The 20,881-nt window shown below is 46.1% G+C and overlaps 1 protein-coding gene across 5 annotated transcripts in view; it reads left to right on the top strand.

Moving 5' to 3' along the window:
- The window catches only part of wwox (WW domain containing oxidoreductase), a 102,305-nt gene that overhangs the window by 21,507 nt on the left and 59,917 nt on the right, over window positions 1-20,881 (top strand). For all 5 annotated transcript variants that reach the window (XM_037451112.2, XM_037451113.2, XM_037451115.2 and 2 more), the window contains 3 exons: window positions 11,242-11,330; window positions 14,665-14,850; window positions 17,590-17,854. In XM_037451112.2, the coding sequence (XP_037307009.2) occupies window positions 11,242-11,330; window positions 14,665-14,850; window positions 17,590-17,854 (540 nt within the window). The remainder of the gene's footprint in view (window positions 1-11,241; window positions 11,331-14,664; window positions 14,851-17,589; window positions 17,855-20,881) is intronic.

Below are 20,881 nucleotides of genomic sequence, written 5' to 3'. Positions count from 1 at the left end.
CCTTAATACATTAGTAATAAAAGCAGTCTCTTAATGAGCATACGTTTTGGATCAGATGTGGACATGTTTAAGGTTTAAGAAATGCATCCCTCCCCCTCACCACCGCGTTCCTTTGTCCCTCCTAATTCCTCCTCCTTTTCTTGCCTACCTGAGGCCCCTGTGTCCCCCCCATTCATCACCTGGCCTTGATTCCTCTGCTCAGAGGGTGCGAGAGCGAAAGAGTTGGAGAGGAGGAGTAAAGTCACAACAAACCCTCTGTTCTCTCCTTCCTTTCTTCCTCCCTTTCTTCAGTCTGAGGGAGAGATGAATGCTGCCAGTGGAATTAATTGCACCCCGTTACTGAAGATCAGCAAGTCTGCACTGTTGGCGTGCTGATCTGCCATATGGCTGCCCACTAGGTGAACACTTTGATTAATGTTGCCCACTCCCCAGTTTTTTTCCCTCACTAATATTTGATTTTGATAACTGAAAATCAGCTCCTCATTTGGAAAATGTCCATCTCCCTCCACCTGTGTCCCTATTTGTGTCCTCTGGGTGTTTCAGCTCAAGTTTGGTTTCCACTCTTTGCCTTTTCTGTCGTTGTTGTTTTTCTCAGAGCTTTGTGCGTCGCTGTGTGCAGTTTGGAGTCTCTGAGATTAGAGGGGGGCGAGAGAGAGGGCTTTAGAGCTGGGGGGACGCGTCTTCGCAGTTGATTGGGCCCCTGGTGTGTCGAGTGGTTCTCTATTAGCCTCCTCAGCCTCTAGTCTTCTTCTGAGCACTGTGACTACCCCAGAGGTACAGGACACACACACACACACACACACACACACACACACACAGGTTCATAGGAGGCTGTGGTCCAGGCAGTAACAAGAAGGTGAACAGATGCTGGAGTCACAATATCAATAGGGCTGAGTGTAAGGGATCATCCCGTAGCAGGGTTCAGCCACGAGACAGCGCTAACTAGAGAAGCAACTCTCAAGTGGAGCATTCACTATCTGCAAATCACACACGTGTGTGTGTGTGTGTGTGTGTGTGTGTGTTGCTGCTGGGGAGCAGTGGGATGGTGTCAGTACCATCATCAACTCTGAGACAAAATGTTCTCACTTGAGGTCACAAGTTCAAGTTTGTTTTGGGTTCTTTTTTTCAACTCGCTTTAATGAGGCAGCACCTCGGACCGCTGTGCAGACGTCGGTGCTGGAACATCTAGTCCAATCACGCGGGTGCTTTGTTTTGCCTCTGTTTTATGGCCTGTTCCTGCTGCTCGTCTATTTCGGTCTTCCTCAGTCTTGTTAAGTGCTGCCATTCTCCGGTGTTTGGATGTGGCCCAGAGGGCCCTTAGCGAGACCAGGGGCCGGGAATGAGCTGCGAGCCCCAGCCAGGGGGTGCCCACGGTAGGCTGCCAGTCCCACTAAATCTCCCTGATTACCCGGGTCGGCTGCGGGGTGATGGGGGTGTTACCAAGGTGGTGGGCGCTACAAAGAGGCTGATTGAGATGCAAATGGAGGCCATAACTCAGAGGTAATGCAGACCTGAGCACCCTTTGCCTGCTCACCTCGCTCTCCCTCATCTGTCCCCATTTCCTCCCGCACAGGAGGAAGGACTATTATTGTCTCTAGATCAAGTTGGATATGCATCATACCGTTAGATAGGCAGAGAAATAAGGGCCGAGTAGAATAAGGAGGTACGAGCATGTAAATAGCCCCGCATTCTGACAAGAGTATAACTAGATACTGTCAGATAAGTGCTGTGGATGACCACACACACACACACACACACACACACACACTCTCACACAATGGCACACCCAGACACACCTGAAGATACCAACCTCTGAACAGATGGACACATGAAGTGCGAGGGACTCTGCCTGCCAGTAGAAAGGTGGAGTGAACGAGGCAGGAGGAGGAGGAGGAGGAGGAGGAGGAGGAGGAGGAGGAGGAGGAGGAGGAGGAGTAATTGCACAGTTCTTTGCTGAATTGTTCTGTGGATGCAAATTTAAATCCCTCCTATTATTTTAATAATCTGCCTTTTACTGCTTGTGCTCGGATCATTTGTTTGCAAACCAGGTTATTTGGAGAGGGAGGCTCGGGGGTAATTTCATGCTTTGGAGCATTTATATCTATAACTTAATGAGGAGAGGGCCTGTTGTTTCCTGGTAACACACTGCTAGAGGGGAACAAACTTTTTATTCTCCGTTTAGGGTACTGTTAGAGGGCAATAATGTGGGATTACTTGGATGGAATTAAGGAGCAAACTGAGGAGACACATAATGCAGCTTTGGGTGATAGAACCAACTTAACACTAATGTTTCTTTCTGGGTTTTTTAAGTTCATGGGGCGCACCAATGGAGACGGGCTTTCCCATTTGCCCTTTTTCAATAAGCTTAAACAAATTTCTTCACAAGATTTCCTCCCATTTAACCATCCTAAGCGCTGCTGCCCCAGTGAGCTCAGTCCGTTTTCACCCTCATGTACATTCTCTTCTCCCTGAACAAACGGAACAAAAACTTCTTAAAAATCAAACAAAAAGCAGTTTCTAGAATCCTCTCTGTTGGGGCAGGGGGGCGGAGCCCACCCCTCACCTGATCACACCTGATTACACCTGATTACATTTAGCTGGGAGACAAGAGGAGGACGAGCGGCCCTCAGTCAGGTGACCGGGATTGTTCATGCAGTTATCTCCCTCAGTGGAGCTGAAGACGTAGTGGGAGGGGCCGATGGAGGGAGAAGGTGCGTCGTCCACGTTCCCGTCGTCCACTCCCCCCCCCCCCCCCCCCCCCCTCCTCCTTTTCTTCATCCTCGCCGTCATTCCGCCACTCCTCTGTTCCCTTGTGAAGGACTTGTCTCCCTGCAAATGTAATCAGACTGCATGAATTAAAGCAATAATTCTATTTGTCTACAAGGCATCATTTATCCTCTTGTCAGGCCAGCACTCCGTTGACAATCCGCGGCTCGCTGACCCCCGACCTTTGCTGAGGTCACGGGATGCATTTATTACGTTGTTCAACGACAAGGGGCTAAAGATGCATGATGAGAAGACTATTATTCAAATCTGTGTAACACTGGAACAGAATGCAAGACAACGTGACCTTATCCAGACCTGGAACGATCATGTGATGCTGCTTCAACAAGTTTATGAAAATTAAATAATTATTACCATTGTTTTACATCAGATATAAATGGCCGTTTATGTTTTTCTTTTTCTAATACATTTTCTCTGAGGTTCCTTTTGTAATGCTTACTGTGTGATTGTATAACAGAAACAGGAGAATGTACCCCACAGAAGAGAAGAAAAGGCCCAATCTCTTGTATTTCCATGCTAAACTATTGTGACAGTGGAAAATGGTAAGCAGTTTAGAACATTGCCAAACAAAAGAGCTTTTAATCAAAGTGCATACCAGACCCTGCGGAGTGTGAAACACTCCCTCATCAAAAGGCCGATTACACACGTACTCACATCAAAGGCCTCCATGTTTCTTAATTGCCGGATTCTTTTCTTATTCAGTTCTGCGATGCTTATGTTTTTATGAAGCTGATACAAGAAGAGCAGGGTAACCAAATCAAAGGGGCTTAATTCATCGTCTCTGCACAGCTCACTAACAGCAGTGTACATATGTGTAAACGGGCCTCATCCAGTGTGCGCCCTCCGGATATGGAGATGATGCAAAGTGTTTCAGGAGAAATTAAACAGTGTAAAACTAGCAGGTTTAGATAAAGCAATCACATTACTGAGATACTTGAAAAGAACACATTCTTTTTTGCACTTGCTTTATTGCTGACGCGGCAGATAGAAAGTTGTGTGCACAGAATAAACGCACGAGGCCGAGCACTTTTTCTCCGACTGTGTTGTCGTCTTACCACAACGTAAGTCTGCAGTAAAGCCCCCTTGCAGAATTGCAAAATAAGTTGGGTGTAAATATGTAATTGCCAGTGCTTATTCTGAGATCTGAAATATTAGGGAGCAATATGGATTGCATTAAAATGCTGGTTGTTAGTGGTATGTGTTGCACTGAAGACATGAGGGAAAATGTGCAGTGTCTGCGAATCTGGCAGAGATGGAGAGGGTGAGATGAGGGGGGAGATAGGAGAGGGAGAGGAAGAGGAGAGGAAGATGAAAATCTCTTAATGTCTTTCTGAGAACATAGACACATTATTTAAATCTCCATCACTTTTTAATGTAAATCGGATCACATCCGGCGCTGGACGAAGGGCTGGAGAAGTGGAGCGGAGGCACACCGATAGGAACAGAACCACGCAGGGCTTATAGAACAACACGGTTAGGATTTGAAGCTGGACGTCACCGTCTGAAGTCACACTGGCTCCCGCTGGCTGTGGAACATTCAGTGTGTGTGTGATGGTGTAGGTGCATGTAAGTTTGTATGTTTGTGTGGACCCTGATGGAGGAACCTGCATCTATGATGACCGCCCCCTCCTTTCCATTTCCCATCTCCGTCTCTCTCGCCCTCCTTTCATCTGTTCTTCTTCATTTCTCTCTTTTTTCCTGTCTGTTTCTCTTCTTCATTGTAAAAAAATACATTTTTAAAAGGACGTCAATAAAAGGCTTGATAACACCTTGAGCTACAACTTTGTTAAACTCGGACACACCCTTTCATCACTGCTCCTTTCTTTTTTCTTTTTTTTCTATATTCAAACAATAATATTAACCATTTGTTACTTTCACTTTATTTTATGCATGTTTCCAACAGTAAATTACAAACTACATGATGTGGTGGAAATGAATCAATTCTTCTTTTCTTGATACACATACAAATATTCCACCATAAAATAGGGAAAATGGTATTTTTATTTTCCCTATTTCAGAATAAAGTTTTGAAAGCTTAGAATGATCATTAAAATATAATACGTCACTATACTTTAAAATAAATAACACAGCTGTATTTAGTGTACAAATTGCATCACCTCGACAAGGTTGAAACATCAGTAATAGTAATTATACTATATAATATATAATATAATAACACTGCAGTTTTGAGTACTTTTGGTTCATTTAGTACATGTCTCACCAACATATTTGGATAACTACATTTCTTAAGAGAATAATTGGAATGGAGTATTTCTATATTATACTATTATCTGCTAAAATGAATAAAACACTGTCCCTGTAATTATTCCCCCTTTTTCAACTCTCCTTTTTTTTCTTTTTGTTTTTCTCAGCATGCTCAGTGTTTCTCTCCATTTGACTCCTTGTCAGGTCTGAGTGAGTAATTAATCACTAATTTAGTGTTTACTAATTAATGTGTTTCATTAATTACAGTCATTAATGCTGTGTTTGCTAATACGTTCTGCTGGAACCTCAGCACATAACATTCATGTCAGGAAGTACTTAACCGAGGCCTGGCCTTCACTCTTGTGTGTGTGTGTTTGTATATATATATGTATATGTATATATATGTATGTATGTATGTATATGTATATGTGTATATGTACTGTATATACCGGGGGTAGATGGATGAGGTAGGATGGAGTGGGAGATGAAGGGAGGTGTTGTTACTGGTGTCCAGTCTCCTTTTTCTTCTCTTCTCTCTATTTCTTTCTCTCTTTGTCCTGCATCTTGCGCCTCATTTAGACTACCTTTACATTACATTACATTACATTACCTACCTACACTACCTCACCTACGTATGGGCTTACAGGCCTTAAAATACTCAGCTTTAAGTCAAATGTTCTTAGTGACTTGTTGATTGTTTGATGTTTTGGAGAAGCCATGGTACTACTATGTTTACTGTACTATGTTTACTGTACTATGTTTACTGTACTATGTTTACTTACCTGGCAGCTAGACTGACCACCTCATGTTCAGTGTCAGCTAAAAGCTGTCAAAGGAACAGGCCACTTGCACTTTAACTCTCCATTGTTAATTGCAATGTTGCACTTTATTTACTTTTAGGCTTGACAGCTACAGTTTGCACTTTGTACTGTGTCAATTAATGGAACAAATTTTCTCAACACATCTTTGATTAATTTTGTCCAGCATTTATTTTGCAAGCTGTCTGATGTTTGAGTTTTCATTTCAATTAATCCAATTGTGCCCTTTAAATCTATCAGAAAATGATGTAAGCGTATCAAATTATATTGAATCGTATCGTGAGCTGAATATCGTGATTTATATCGTATCGTGAGCTGAATATCGTGTATCGTATCATGCTCGTGCAGCTCCTCTTGAAGAGAACTGTTGGTGGAGAGTAACCCTGTTACTTTAGACCGGGGGGCCAGGTAACTTTTCCCTTCTCTGGAGGGGGCCGGGGTCAGATTGCACTGGGTGCCTAAATGTAAACATTTATTGTTTTCCAGAAAGCCACATATAACCAAATATTAATAATCCGGGATCTTCACAGAAAATAAATAATATCACTAAATGAAACAAATAATAACCAAATAATCTTCTCTGGGATCTTTACAGAAAAAAATGAAATAAATAATAACCGGACCGCCTCTTGACAGATGAGAGCATTGAACAAACAAATGATGGTTTGACCCCTGCAGCTTAAATCCCTGCATTCTGAATCAACCTTTTCTCCATTATTCCCTTCTACTTCACGGGGGCTAGTCTAGGATTTGCGTGGCCAGACTGAAAAAAAATGATAATGCCCCTCTGGTATTGTTCAGGGGGCCGGGCCAAATGTGGAGACGGGCCATATCCGGCCCGCGGGCCTTAGTTTGGAGACCACTGCTTTAGACTGTTGTTGGTAATCCAGTACTTTGAATGTCTTTTTATCCCCATCTGCCAGGTCTCGTATGACAAGCTAAAAACAGTTAAATTACCCCAGAATTTCCTGTATATTCCGATATATTCCTGTGGAAAGTTTCCAACGTTGAATATTCCCGGAATTTTGCAACCCTAGTGTTGTGTATTATTTTGTGTATTATTTTGTGTGTGTCTCTGTTATGGCGCGTATGGGCCTCGTTCATCCTCGTCTCATCTGGAAAATCATCCACGTCCTTTCTTCACCTTTCCTGTATCTGCGCCTCCAATTGCTTGATTTGTAACTTGATTTCAGGAAAGGAAAAACCTGTAGATTACCCGGCTTTCATTAGGGGGGAAAAACCGAGGCCGTGTCAGAGAAAGAAGAAATCAATTTAATACAGACTTAACTGGAGGAAATTGCATATTCTGCTTGTACGGTATGTGCTGAAGAGGCACTTTCTCGTCCTCACCAGAGACCTGCCTTCCTATTAATTGCAGTGTGCGTGTGTGTCAGTGAGAAAGTGCGGGTGCATTTGTTTGTGTGTGTGTTTGTAATGTGGAGAACGTGTGGCATTCATTGGTGCGTTAGGAGCGTGAATGCATGTTTCTCTTTGTGTGTTTGTGGAGGTCAACTCTCAGACCCAGATGTGTGAGTTTCTTTATTTGCTGTGTGTGTGTGTGTGTGTGTGTGTCCATTCTTCTTTGTTGGTGTACGGGTGTGCAGATAAGCACCAGCGCATGTGACCAGGTGGAGAGGAGATTGGTTGGTATTTATGAACAAACGTCATAATTGTGACAGGATGATTTACGACCAGCACATTCCACACCCCCCCCTCACCCCCCGCTCCCCCCACACACACTCCCTTTCTCCTTTTCTTCTGCTAAAAATATATCTCTATGATAAAATACGGTCTTAAAAGCTGATGACTAATTTAGTGTGGCGTGTTGCGGACAAGGTCACTGAGATCTGAGTTCCTCTGTGGTTCTCCCTCCGAGGCCGGTTCTAATCTACAGAGCAAGAAGAGGGGCTCAAAGTCATTTCTCTAATTGCTTTTATAAGGTGCCCTTTTCAAACGGTGTCTTCCCTGCTCATTCACTTTCACCGCCATTACAACACCTTCCCGCCCCACCTGCCGGTTAGAATGCAGTCATGTGACATGACTGTTGTAGTGAAGCAGGGATTCACAGGGAGCGCTAGAAAGCACGTCCTCCTATCCAAGCAATGGACTCATTTACCATCCGGTGTACATATGGGGGTACTTTGATTTCCTAAGTGTTGTCCTTGCATTGGGGGTCCATAAGAGGAGTTGAGGTGGTAAGGGGGCAGCGTGCGTTGAGTGAAGATGGAAACGGGGGTTAGAGAGCGAGAGTGAAGGCTGAGGAGGAAAAAGAGAGCGGGGGATGAGATTGAGCCGAGTGCATTAAGACAGTGTATTATTTGGCGGTTCCACTTGCTTGCGTCCATTAGGGGTGGCTGCTACGCTATTAAAGGGGTCAGCAAAGTGTGTACCTGTGTGAGTGTGTGTGTGTGTGTGCCTACATGTGTGTGTTTTAAGAGTTAGTAGAGTGCTCCAGTGTCTTATTGAACAGAATGGGTCTCCCCTGCTCTAATACCTCTTCATTTTATTGGATTGGATGGCCCCAGTTATAATTGTATTAGGGATGCGCCCCCCCCCCCCCCCCCCCTCCATCTGCACGGCAGTGACCACACATCCTTCCCCGACACACGTGGGAAACACCCGGGGGAGACCAGGAGAACCTCTGCAGACTCACGCCACTCACGCAGCACTTTTGCTCTGCGTCCGCTGCCTCTTCACCGCCTCCTGGTGAAAGTCGCAGAGGTCGTTGTCATGTGACCGCCGGCTGAGAGTGGCGGCCTAAGCGATCTGATGGCCCACGTTTCCGTCATGGTGACCTTGCCGATTGGCGCTAAGCTTGTTTGCGCGTGAGGCGCGTTTCATCCACGATGAGCCTTTTGCACGTGGAGGCAGCGATGGGTTGTGTGTAGCTGGGGGCGAGAGGTTCTGTCACCCCGAGCCGAGCCCCGCGGTCCTGCACACTCAGCGATTACGCCGGAGTTAACCAGAGCGGCTTCGCTGCCTCTCACTTTTCCTTCGCCCTTGAAGAGACCAGGAGTTGTCAGGGTCCTCGTAAAAACCCTGAACCATTGCGTCCGTGCGTTCTTCCCTTCTTTTTCTACCCTTTTCCCCCTCTTCTCCCTCCAAAACCTGGCCATCTGTCTAATTGTTCACCTCCATCGCTTTAATGCTTTTTACATGCTCCCCCCCCTCTTTCCAGGCAATAAACTTTATTTTCTTCGCAAGACTTCAATCTGCAGGGGGAGGGTGGATGGGCGGCCAGGCCGGCTGCTCACCTTCTCCCTGCTGGATTTGCTCCAGTGCCCCCCCCCCCTTCAACCCCCTCCATCCCCCCTCAGGTCTCCCATCACTCCATCGCTCCTCCCCTTTCCCCCCACCGTGTCTCTAGAGAGGGGCATACGTGTTCGTCAAGCTGACACCTGCGCTCATCTTCTCTGCTGGTCACACCTTCTTGGAGGGCCGCCCTGTTGAGGAAGCCTGGTTCTGACCCGTTAATTATCACTCCGCTGCCTCCTCTGACCTTGTTTGGAAGTCTCAATTCTTTTGCTGCACGGTTCAACTTTTCACCTTTTCCAGGTGGTCCTTCTCATCGTATCACACATCTTACACTGTTGAAGACTATTTTTGGCCTTACCTACATTTCTTTGTACTGTGTGAAAGTAGCCAGGAGTTTAAATGCTGCACATACAAGACATTAAATGAGATAGTTGTCTCCTCTCACCTGTGATTACTGCATTGTGCAGATCATATAAGCAGGTACCCTATAATATATAATATAATAGCTATAATCAGCCCTTTCATGCTTTGTAAAAGCATCCATATAATGGTATCGAGTAGCATCAAGAGAATAATTCAGGCATAGATAATGGTGTGATAGCGCGGTTTTACCCTTGAGTCACAACACTGAATTTGTTTTGTGTGTGTGTGTGTGTGTGTGTGTGTGTGTGTGTGTGTGTGTGTGTGTGTGTGTGTGTGTGTGTGTGTGTGCGCGTGCATAAATACGTCCCGGGGGCAGTTAGGGTGTCTGTAAAATGCCTGAAGAGTCACATTTCTTAACCCTCTTCCTATTTTCTTTGTGCTCACTGCTCCACGGAGCGTCCTTGCTGCAACTGTCATGTACGCTTCACCCCGCGGACACAGACACACACACACACAGACACACACACACACACACACACACACAGACACACACACACACACACACAGACACACACACACACACACACACACACACAGACACACACACACACAGACACACACACACAGACACACACACACAGACACACACACACACACACACACACACACACACACACACACACAGACACACACACACACACACACACACACACAGACACACACAGACACCCCAATCGGATCAGGGGGAAAGGCCTCGTGGAGGCGGTGGCGTGGGGGCGGATGGGGAGCATAGTGCTGAACGCTGTTCCGGGTGTAATGTGAGCTGGTGGGCAGGGCGGAGGGTGAGTGGCCGCATCGGGGGGGGGTGGGGGGGTACCCAGTGCTGCTGAACCTGGGGGCCGGCTGGGAGTCCCGGGAGCCATCTCTCCCTCCTCCTCCCTTTCCAGCGTGACGGATGAGTTTAATGGGCCGTTAGTCCGAACGGAACCCTCTCGCCTGGGTTCACGGTCCCCTGTGTATGTGTAGAAGATTGAACCCTAGGTGTGTGTTGAGGTGGGCCTCTGCTGATGAAGATGTAGAGAGCTGAGAGAAGGGGTCAGGGGGGGAGGGTCTAAGTTGACCTTATCAGGGACAAAAATAAACATGAACCTACACTGTTAGTAAAGAGACATGCTCCTTGGGGCCTGCATGCGTCCCCCCAGCAGAGGATAATGAATACTTAGTCCTGCTGTCTAAATGCAGCTATGCATTCACTTCTGAAGTCATTTATCTTTCTCTTCTCCTCTCCGATCCTTACCCTGTCTCCTGACATATGGTGTAAGATGAGACACACACACGCACGCACACACACACACACACACACACACACACACACACACACACACACACACACACGCACACACACACACACACACGTTGTGCTGAGTTCTTTAGACAGAATTGGACGATGTGTCAGCATCTTACATTTTTGTATCAGTTTGAGGGAATGTATCGGTATCATTAGTGGTTTTTCTATAGGCCCTGATTATAAATTCACAACAGCACGTTTCTTTTACAGACACAACAGTTTATTCTTATTGCCTTGATTTCGATCAAATCTCCTCCCATGAAAGCAAAGTATGGAATAAGGATGGAAACCTTCAGAAGAACAGAGGAGCCAGTTCTTGTTTATCATTAAAACATTAAGAATCTCTTTTTTTACCGATATACCCTTTGATCCTGGATGTCATTCCTTTTCTTTTGGGTCTGATGTGTTGGCGGTGACCATCACCCGTTGCTTGCTATAACCACGCTCTTGTGTTCCCCGTCTCTACAGCACAAAGCCAGGGTGGAAGCCATGATGTGCGACCTGGCCTCTCTCCGGAGTGTCCGTGAGTTTACCGAGTCTTACAAGGCCAAGAAACTGTGAGTCAAACACAACAATTCATTTTCTACACCCACTATTTCTCTAGTATTTCCTGCCATTCATTCATTTATTTACTTGATTAGATTATGTTTTTGGAACCATTGACATTCTTTCTCTACGTGCATCGTCATGACTGAAATAAACCAGCACAGTGCTCAGTTGGTTCTGTAATGATGCTCACTCGTCTCCATTGTCAGACACTCCTGGTCTTTGATCAAATCAACGGCAACAAGCCCGACCTCAGGAAGTCAACATTAGCTTTAAGTAGCCTCACTTCCATTTCAACGTTCAAGCTGTTTGTTAAACTTACTCAGAAAGTGAGAAATAAAAGCAAACGTAGGAATGAGGAAACAATGGAGGAAAAAGCATTTGTCCCCACTGCCTCCCACATACTTTAAGGACAACTAAACTGGTGGACACCATATGGACACGTTCCCTGGAGCATGCGGATGGATTTGTGTCGATTTGATTGACATTGGTGGGAACAGACTTCCAGACTTCATGGCACTTATTTTGTGGTGGTCAGCTGTTACCGCGCGTGTCTTGGGTCTCGTGGTCGCTCGCTCAGTTGCTATTTTGGGGTCATGTATTCTGTCGTCCACACTGCTCATCCACCCGCTGTGTGGGGGGGGGGGGCCCTTGGGGAGAGGCAGGGCAGTCATTGCCTGAAGCAGCCCCGGGGCAGGGTATGGCCACAGGACACGTGTCCTGGGTCACAGCCAAACCTCGCGGTGGCTCCCCTCACCCTGTGTCCCCTCCTTCTCCCCCATCCCCTGCATGTACCCCTCCCACTCACGCTGCAGGATGTTACACCCCCTTTAAGCAACGCTTCCTCCGCTATACTTTTTTTTATATTCCTTTTTTGAAATGTGTTTATCTGCATCAAGCTCTCTCTCTTTCTGCTCCTCTCGCGTCTCCGTCTCTCGCTGACTGTGTTCCCTCTACCTCCCCCCCCCCTCTCTCTCTCCCTCAGTATTTTGGCACGGTTCTATTTCTTCATTAGCTGTGCTGTTGGTGGGGGGGGGACCCAGGGGACGTCAGAGTACATTAATTCTCATCAGAAGGCGAACAGAGCAGAGTGAGGCTGGGAGCTCTGAGCTGTGAATGGCACTGGGCAGCTGTCTGACTCTAGCGCCACTGTATTACTGCACGTATGTCTTCAGGCATAACACACGTGTTGTAAACACACACACACACACACAATAATGCTGCTGCAGCGTGTCATTGACAGGTGAAATGTAATCAGAGTCTTTTTCTTTTGCTTCTCTCGTTTCTCACTCCCTTGCTTTTAAGTGCTTTAGTCAGTGGCTTTCACGCTGCTTTGTGTTCCATTGACCCCGATTTTGCTTTAATTGCCTCTCCTTTGAAATGAAATTACCTGGATATTGATATTGTTGAATGCAGTGGAATTTCATTGGGATGTAATTGATGGAGGAGAGCGTTGACAGAATGCCCCTAATACAATTTCTACTGAACGGCCGTAATGAACACATGCAATTTGTTTCTCCTTTTTTAAATGCATTTATCCTGCAGTAATTTTAAGCATATTATATTTAACTGGAGCTTGTATGAATACACGCATGCTTTGAATCACGTTGACAGAAAGATGTCAGCTTGTGATGCGTTTTCACTTCTGCTGGGTTTGAGATGGATCCGGAGGAGACGTGCACACACACATCCATACGTTGTTTCCTGTAGCCAATAAAGTGCCGTGTTAATGACCAGGAGTCTGAGCCCAGCTCACACAGGCAATCTCTTCCTGCTGGCCCACATTAGAATGGAGGTCAGGGGTCATACCCATGGGGGTTATTTAAAGTAAATATACAAAGTGATGTCTCCCTGTTTGGTAGTTAACACCCTCGTTTGACCAGCACTTAGATTGCACAGTGCACACAGTGTTGTGTGAGGTCCTAATGTGGAAAGAGGGACTGTGGTACACGGCAATAGGCCCATTAAAGACATTCATTAGACCTGTGCTTATGAGAGAGGGACTAACTGGTGGGCAGTTGAATTAACAGGCCTTCTACACAACCAACAGACTCACCAGAGGCCCATCTGAGCTGCGTGGGGGAAATCGCTCCACCGGCCCACAGAAAAGTTGGTTATTGGAGTATTTGATCGCGAATGCTCCAATAAATCGAGTGTGAGGTCACAAAAAATGCACAAAGCAAATTTGGATGTAAACAGGCGTAATCAACAAAATGACCCCCTGAAAACGAAGGCTACGGTGAAATGTTGAGAGGTTCAGAGGTGTGTTGTTCTTGTGCGGCTTCAGGTCAGAAGGTCACCTACAGCACAATGTTACTGTACCTGCCACTTTGTGGCCTCAAAACAACCAACGCGATGCCTTACTCTCTTGTTTTATCCGGTTTAATTGCAGGTCACAAAGGTAATTTATTGACATTTCTTTCATTTCTTTCTGCCACGCTGTTAAGTTTAGACGTCCTTATCTTTCTATTGTGCTGGAGAAATTTCAATATCTGGCTGCTTCTGCTCTGATGATAATGTGCTGTGGTCGGCATTCCCCAAGTTGACTTGTGACGAGGTTTGTGCTCTTTAATGAACCTCGTGTGTTCGGAGGCCTGAAGGTGATCGTACAGTACGCTGCTATGTAATAGCATGGGATGGCTCATTATAGCAAGGCATAACAATTCACACATTAATTTTCCAGCATCCAGTTTTTAATTAATCCAGTAGGCAGTCTTAAACACAGGGTACACAAATTGCCTTCGGCCTCATAATTAATTCTAATGGAAGAAATTAAAAATTGGTGGGGTGTGTTTGGATTGTTGGGCTGTGATACTGTGGTTTCGAGCTCGCTGGAGCGACGCTGTCACCGACAAGGATCTCGCTGCCCTGACCAATCCGGCATCTCCATTTACTGCCTCGCGAGCAGCGGCTGTTACTCAGCCTCACTGCGCGTCTGTGCTGTTTTCCTCCTGTTTTAACATCATGGCTGGTGTCAGCTCCTCTGAGTCGACGTGCTGGTGGGTTCGGTTACTCCGAGTAGTCACACGTCGCCTTAACAACACCCGTTGTGTGTTGAAACGGTTTGAGATTGCGTTTCAGTGTGTTGTTGCGTTTGGGTCTGTATCTACAGGGAGAAGCACTGGAAGCCTCTGTATCATATGAGCATCACTGATGTGGACCTGTGAGACCCCCCAGTGGGATCAGACACCCTGTTTCCTCTCTCCTTACCTCCCCTTCAGCCCGATACAGTAAAAAATCCTTCTTTAATGCTGCTGTGTCGTCTTCTTTTTCCCTTTTTATAATCGATACAAAATCAAACCCAGTTTCATCTCCTTCCTCCCCCCCCCCCCCCCCCCCCCGCAGGCCCCTTCACATTCTGGTGTGTAATGCAGGAGTGTGCACTCAGCCCTGGAGCTTGACGGAGGACGGCCTGGAGTCCACCTTCCAGATCTGCCACCTGGGTCACTTCCTGCTGGTCCAGGGCCTGGAGGAGGTGCTGCGGCGCTCGGCCCCCGCCCGCGTGGTGCTGGTGACTTCTGAGTCCCACAGGTAAACATCAGGTGAAAAAGCATTAGCTGGGCATTATTTAACATAATAATTAATTACTATAACTCATTATTGATACAGATTTGAGATATTCCAAACACATTTCCTTCTTCCAAACAAGTGCTTCATGTGATTTTAGAACTTAATTATTTGCATGTTTACTCTGCAGTCTCCCCTCCCTTTTCTGGTGCATTGCTGCGCAATTTGTTGTGTTACTGCGACTTGTAGATGTGCAACAGAGTGTGTAAAGTGTCATCGTGTGCGTCCATGTGCCACTCCTTCCACCACCAGGGTCTGTAGATGTAACACTTAAAAAGCTTCTTTTAATATTCATCAGTCACTTTTCCAAACATCCACATGAACTTCAAATATCACATCAGATAAATCACATCCGTACAAAATAAAGGAAATATGTTTGGCGCTAACGCATTATTTCCTTTTTACAAACGAGTGGTGATGAAGTCAAGGAGTTAATGCCGGCAGTGCCCCCCCCCCCCTAACCCTCTTAAGGTATAATTCTCTTTACTGATGATTGTACCTGGTTGACAAAACATTTAAGAAAGAACTGTCTAGGCCAAGCTATATATGATATCAAATCCTCCCTTTATTTAATCACACTGGAAACCATAGACAGACATGAACTGGACTTCAGTCACTCAGTGAACATCCTTGTATTTATATTAGTTGAAAGTGGATGTGATAACATGTTGAAGTAACGCAAATGGAAAATTCAATGTGAGCAGCATCCAGTACCCCCCCCCCCCCCCCCCCGCCCACCATACCCCTCCCTGTCTTCCCAACACAGTGTTAAACCATATTTTACTCCTCATCATCAGTCATGCAGTTCTAGCTGCTACATTGGCGAGTTTTCATCACAAACTAAAAGCTTCGACTTGATGCACATTGTCAAACATGACAGCCTCACTCACTGAAAACTCATTTCCCCCCGCCTGCCGTCACTCAGAATTAAACGTATCATCAGCATGATGGATGGACTTATCAGTGAAAATGAACTTTGATCAAGTATCTGCTCCGTTCCTCCTGACCCTCTGACTCAGCCCCTTTTAGCCTCCTTCTACTCTGCCATCCATGTTTTAACTCCAATACAAGGTTTCTCCTGTCATTCAGTTCTCAGCCATGATGTCTCACAGTGAGCCTTGAGCCATGTGCCTCAGAGTCACTCAGAGTGTGTGTGTGTGTGTGTGCGACATTGATCCAGTCTACAGTCAGACGGTGATTGATTGGCGCTCGGCAGAGTGACCTGAGACAAGGGGAACATACGCAGAGTTATTCTAGCAGATCAAACAGTGGCACTATTGCAGTATGAGTTATGCTATACGGACTGCCATGCATGAGAGAACATCGGCGGGGGGGGGCTTGACGCTCAGATTCACTTGGGGTCACAACGCCATTACATGCTGTAGGAAAAGTAAGAGGAAGAGAGTAGGAAAAGCTTTCATTGATGCAGAATGAGAACAGGGGGGTTTTTGTGGGGTGAAAACCTTCAGGCTGCTTCATAAACGGCGTGTGCGGCTTGAACCAATGGAAAGGCCAGGAATGGTCAGGTATTCTCCCTGCTGTACGCCCCCCCCCCCCCACACCTTTCCTCCGAGCAGCAGTGGCTTTAACCCCTTCAAAGGGGGCTTAGAGGTGGACTTGAGAGAGTCAGTTACACGCTGACTAAACGCAGGGGAAGAAGCAGCCAAAATAGACAATATCTCATATTACATCTTCCATTCTGTCCACCTCATTCCAGACCTATATTACATCTTTAGAAGTTGCCCCCTTTTTTGTTTGTGTTATTTTCCGTTTCCCGCTTATTCACTGAGCCGCTCCTCACAAGCAGTATGTGACCTCTGACCTGGCAGCATATTGTATCCCCTGAGCCCCTTGTCTGCTGGTAAAGCATCGACCTCTAAGGGACCGGGACGGCAGAGACGGACACGCAGGAAGCGGCTGGACGCTTTATCAGTTTCCAGCACAGGGGCTTACTGGGGAATTGGTCCGGTACCGGTTTACTGCCCCAGTACGGCATCTGATCGGGTCAAACAAGGGGTGATGATATCCTTCATAAAATTACCTCTCAGAGATGTAATTAGGAGATATTTTAGTTAACCAAAATCTTTACTTCCTGATATCAAGGTTGTGTATGTAACATCTGGCAGTTTTACAGTAAAAGGCTCCACGTTCCACAACTTCAGCGTAACACGTCAACACATTGTGTAGCAAAAAAAAGCATTTGCTGCTCAAGAATTTGATTTATCAGCCTCTTCTTGCTAAAGTAGTTATGAAGTTGCAGCACATGAAATGAAAAGCCTGCAGATGTTGTAATTTAGCCGAGCAGGGACGTTGCAGAAGGCGACAGTAAACAAGAGGCAGCGAGCTTGTAAAATCCCAACAAGGAAACCCGGAGACATTTTGATTGGTTGTTTTCTAATGACTGGATTAATATGTAGGATGTGTTCCACCGGTTTGGAGCCCACTCCTTTTCTCCCACACATACAGCGACACTCGGGGAGTGCAGGGTTTTTTGTATAGTGATGTTATTGCGTGAATGCATAATAACACAACCAGTGGTGTAATGTTTAAGGGGCCCTGTCTAACATCTGGAGTTTAACAGCTCTGTCGCAGGCAATTAAAGAACATCACGTCTTTGATTTGTATTCAGCCTGCACCACACATCTGTCAGAAGACACACACACACACACACTCTAACTCCTCTTGATCCGGACTATGTTTCAGGTTCACAGACCTGCTAGACTCATGTGCCAAAGTGGACTTGGCCCTGCTGTCCCCCCAGAAGAAGGAGTACTGGTCGATGCTGGCTTACAATCGAGCCAAACTCTGCAACATCCTCTTCAGCAGCGAGCTGCACCGGCGCCTCTCCCCTCACGGGGTCACCGCCAACGCAGTGCACCCTGGGAACATGATGTACACCTCCATTCACCGGAGCTGGTGGCTGATGACCTTTCTCTTCTCTCTGGCCAGACCTTTCACCAAGTCCATGGTAAGGAAACAAACTTGTCCTGACATGTTTCGGTAGAAAGACCGATGTCGGCAGAAAATACAAAAAAACAACTATTAAAAATACCCTCAGATGTTGATTACAACTACAACCAATTGGTTTATAACTTTTTCGCTCTTCTAATGTTCTACATGGAAGGCAAGTGAGTGAATTTCACATGCGGTGTCACTATCTTGGTTCTTCTGGCGCTGATGTTTCCTTTCCTCGGCCCATATGTTTGTCTTGGCACGGTCCGGCAGAGGAAAAGGATGGACACAGAAAGCCTGGGTTTCACAGATAGATCTGCTTTCCTCTTCCTCCTCTCACTGTTTATTTAACTCTGAGAGGCAGCCCCCCCTCCTCTCACAAGGGTAGGCGATATTCCAGATCCTGCATGCTCAGGTTACAGAGCTCAAGTCTCTTCTCCTATGCAGTCATGTACTCTCAGTACTAAGATAATAAGCTCTGTGTCACATGTGCTTGAGCATCAGATATTATCTAAAGTTCTGAATCAGACTCAACTACAGACATAATGTCCTTGCGGGCTGCTCAAAAGGGACCTTTGTCATTTATATCTGTTTAAGTTGAAGTAATTTTAACAATAAAATATGTCTCTATATTGCGATGGCGCAGGAGTCAGAATCACCGGCTCCTGGGAGTGTCTCCCAGATCTGGAGGTGGCCCCTCTTCATCTGGGCAGTTTGTGAAAGCCTCTGCATTGAACGGTCCACTTGAGGGTGTCTGGGTGGGGACGTTGTAGTGGAGCTGTGGGTGTACTTCATGCTATGAAGAATGGTGATGGGGAGGAACAACCTGCCCCAAGTCTTTAGTTGTGTAATGTTGGTGTACTCCTACATTTACTATGACAGTAAGGCGTAACATATAAAACACATTGCATAAAGCTCTTTGGTGCAGCTCAGTGTGGAAGCTTCTTCCATAGCGCTCGTCCTCAGAGGGTCGCTGGAGACCCTCCAGCCAGCATGGGGCAGGAGGCGGGCTTCACCCCGACAGACAACCACACACTGTCACTAAAGCAACTCCACTGTCCCGTGCCTTTGGACCGATGGAGGAAGCCACGCAGAACCGCGGACCTTCTTGCCATGAGACAACGGCGCCGCCCGAGGTTAATGTCCCCGCACACCTTGCATATGAACGATAAAATCCAACACCATGATTTATCTTGGTCTATATTGTGTCCTCTGCTCTGTAAGACTTTTCACTTGATAGCAGCTCTCTACCCTTTAGGCTCCATGGCCTCCTAATATATGCTTTAGTTTGACTATTAAATCTTTCCATTAGCTACTCTTCGTACTTTATCAATTTAGTGTTTGCACTGAAGGGAAAGTGTGATGTGTTGTAAGGCGGCGTGTTGGACTTTTATTCTGATCCATCATGTTTGACAGACACAAGGCCTCAGGCCGTCATTTGTCTCCTCTCCTTCTGACACGGGATGAGAGACGAGGGAAACTGCTCCTCAGCACCTTTTGCAAAATGCCAAGCGGAACATTTCCTCACAAAACTCTCCTTTCACCTTCTGTTTCATTTGTCTAAGCTCTTTTTCAACAGTTGCTCGCTCGTTTCAATCTACAAACCTGGACAGTGTCCATTTTAGACAGACCCAAATTTCTTAAACAGGCTTTTTTATTCGATTTGAAAAGGTACCCTAGGGTGGAGTTGTGTGTTTTTGGTGTGTCTAAGGAGAGTGTGTTACCACAGATGCAATTAGCAGAGCGCTTTCTCTAGAACGGGGCTGTGGCTTTTATACACGTGGTTAATTAAACGTAGTGGGGATGTTAGTAAATATTAAAGGACAAAGGTAGAGCTAGTAATTAAATTCTGGTGTGCTGACACAGCGATGAGCTGAAACTCACGTCTGATAAAAGCCACACACAGACTCCGATACAGAGGCACACCCTTAAGCTGAGCATTTGCTCTTATTTAAATCTGCGGTTGATAAGGACCCCGAAAGTGCACCCTCTTTAAAACCCCACTCCTCACTCCTTCTGCCCCCACATTAAGGGCTTAATAAAACAGTGATATTATTTCAGTTATTGGTTGCAGGGGTATGAAGATGGTATCGCTTTAATTGCTTGCGTACGCTGGCGGGATCCATGGAGATTGTTCTGGGATGCAAACATAAGCAGAACGTCGACTCCAAAAAACAATCACAAAGCCCCCGTGTGGGTTCTTGCGCAAATAAGCAGCCTCTCATTTAAAACACAGGTTTGATTTATAGGAGCACAGGTGGAGTGATATGCAGTTGCCCTGCACAAGACGAAACACACACGTGGACCAGCACACGCATTCACTCACAATACGGAGGCTACTAAAACACCTGCAGCTGCATGTGGTCCTACATCTTTAATTTGATTGTTTGTAGTAAAGCAGAGGAAGTGTCATGTCAGGCCATAAGGACCACATTAGGTCATCCGATAATGTACATGCTTCCCCTCGCACATTAATAGTGCTTCATGCTCTATTTCATCAGCTCCTCACATTCACCCTCAAACTTCCTACTGCTACATTTAGCTTGGATTTAGCAAAACATATTTAGACTTCTTCAACTTTGCATCCATTGTGTTGTGGATTCTACTTAAGGGAAAGAAACTTCTCCATTAGCAGGGAGCACAGCCCACTCTGCTATTGATGTGCAGAGCTGATTCTATTTTGCTGAGTTGAGAAAGGCATCTATAAAGAGCCATGACATTTTAATCAGCCAAACTATCTCTCACTAACATCATGTTCCCCTCCCTGTGCCTTGATCTGCGTATCAGAGATGCAGCGACCAGGCCTGTGACTCCTGTTTCTTTAATCCAGCGTGTTTAGAGTGGGCGTTTTGCCTGTGTCCTTTGGTGTGATTATCAGCCTTGAATGATCTGGCCTGCAGTGGTGTGTAATGCATGTGTGTGTGTGCTGGGATTTGGAGTCTATGTGTCTGTGTTCCAGAGACGAGTCGTTATCACAGTTCTGTTTAATGCACAGAACTTGATGATTCATTTGATCTGGGATAGTATTTCAGGATCAGATTTG

This window comes from Pungitius pungitius, chromosome 6 (assembly GCF_949316345.1).
Source record: "Pungitius pungitius chromosome 6, fPunPun2.1, whole genome shotgun sequence".
Classification (NCBI taxonomy): Eukaryota; Metazoa; Chordata; class Actinopteri; order Perciformes; family Gasterosteidae; genus Pungitius; species Pungitius pungitius.
Note: the sequence above shows the minus strand (reverse complement) of the source record. Positions and strands in the feature narration are given on the sequence as shown.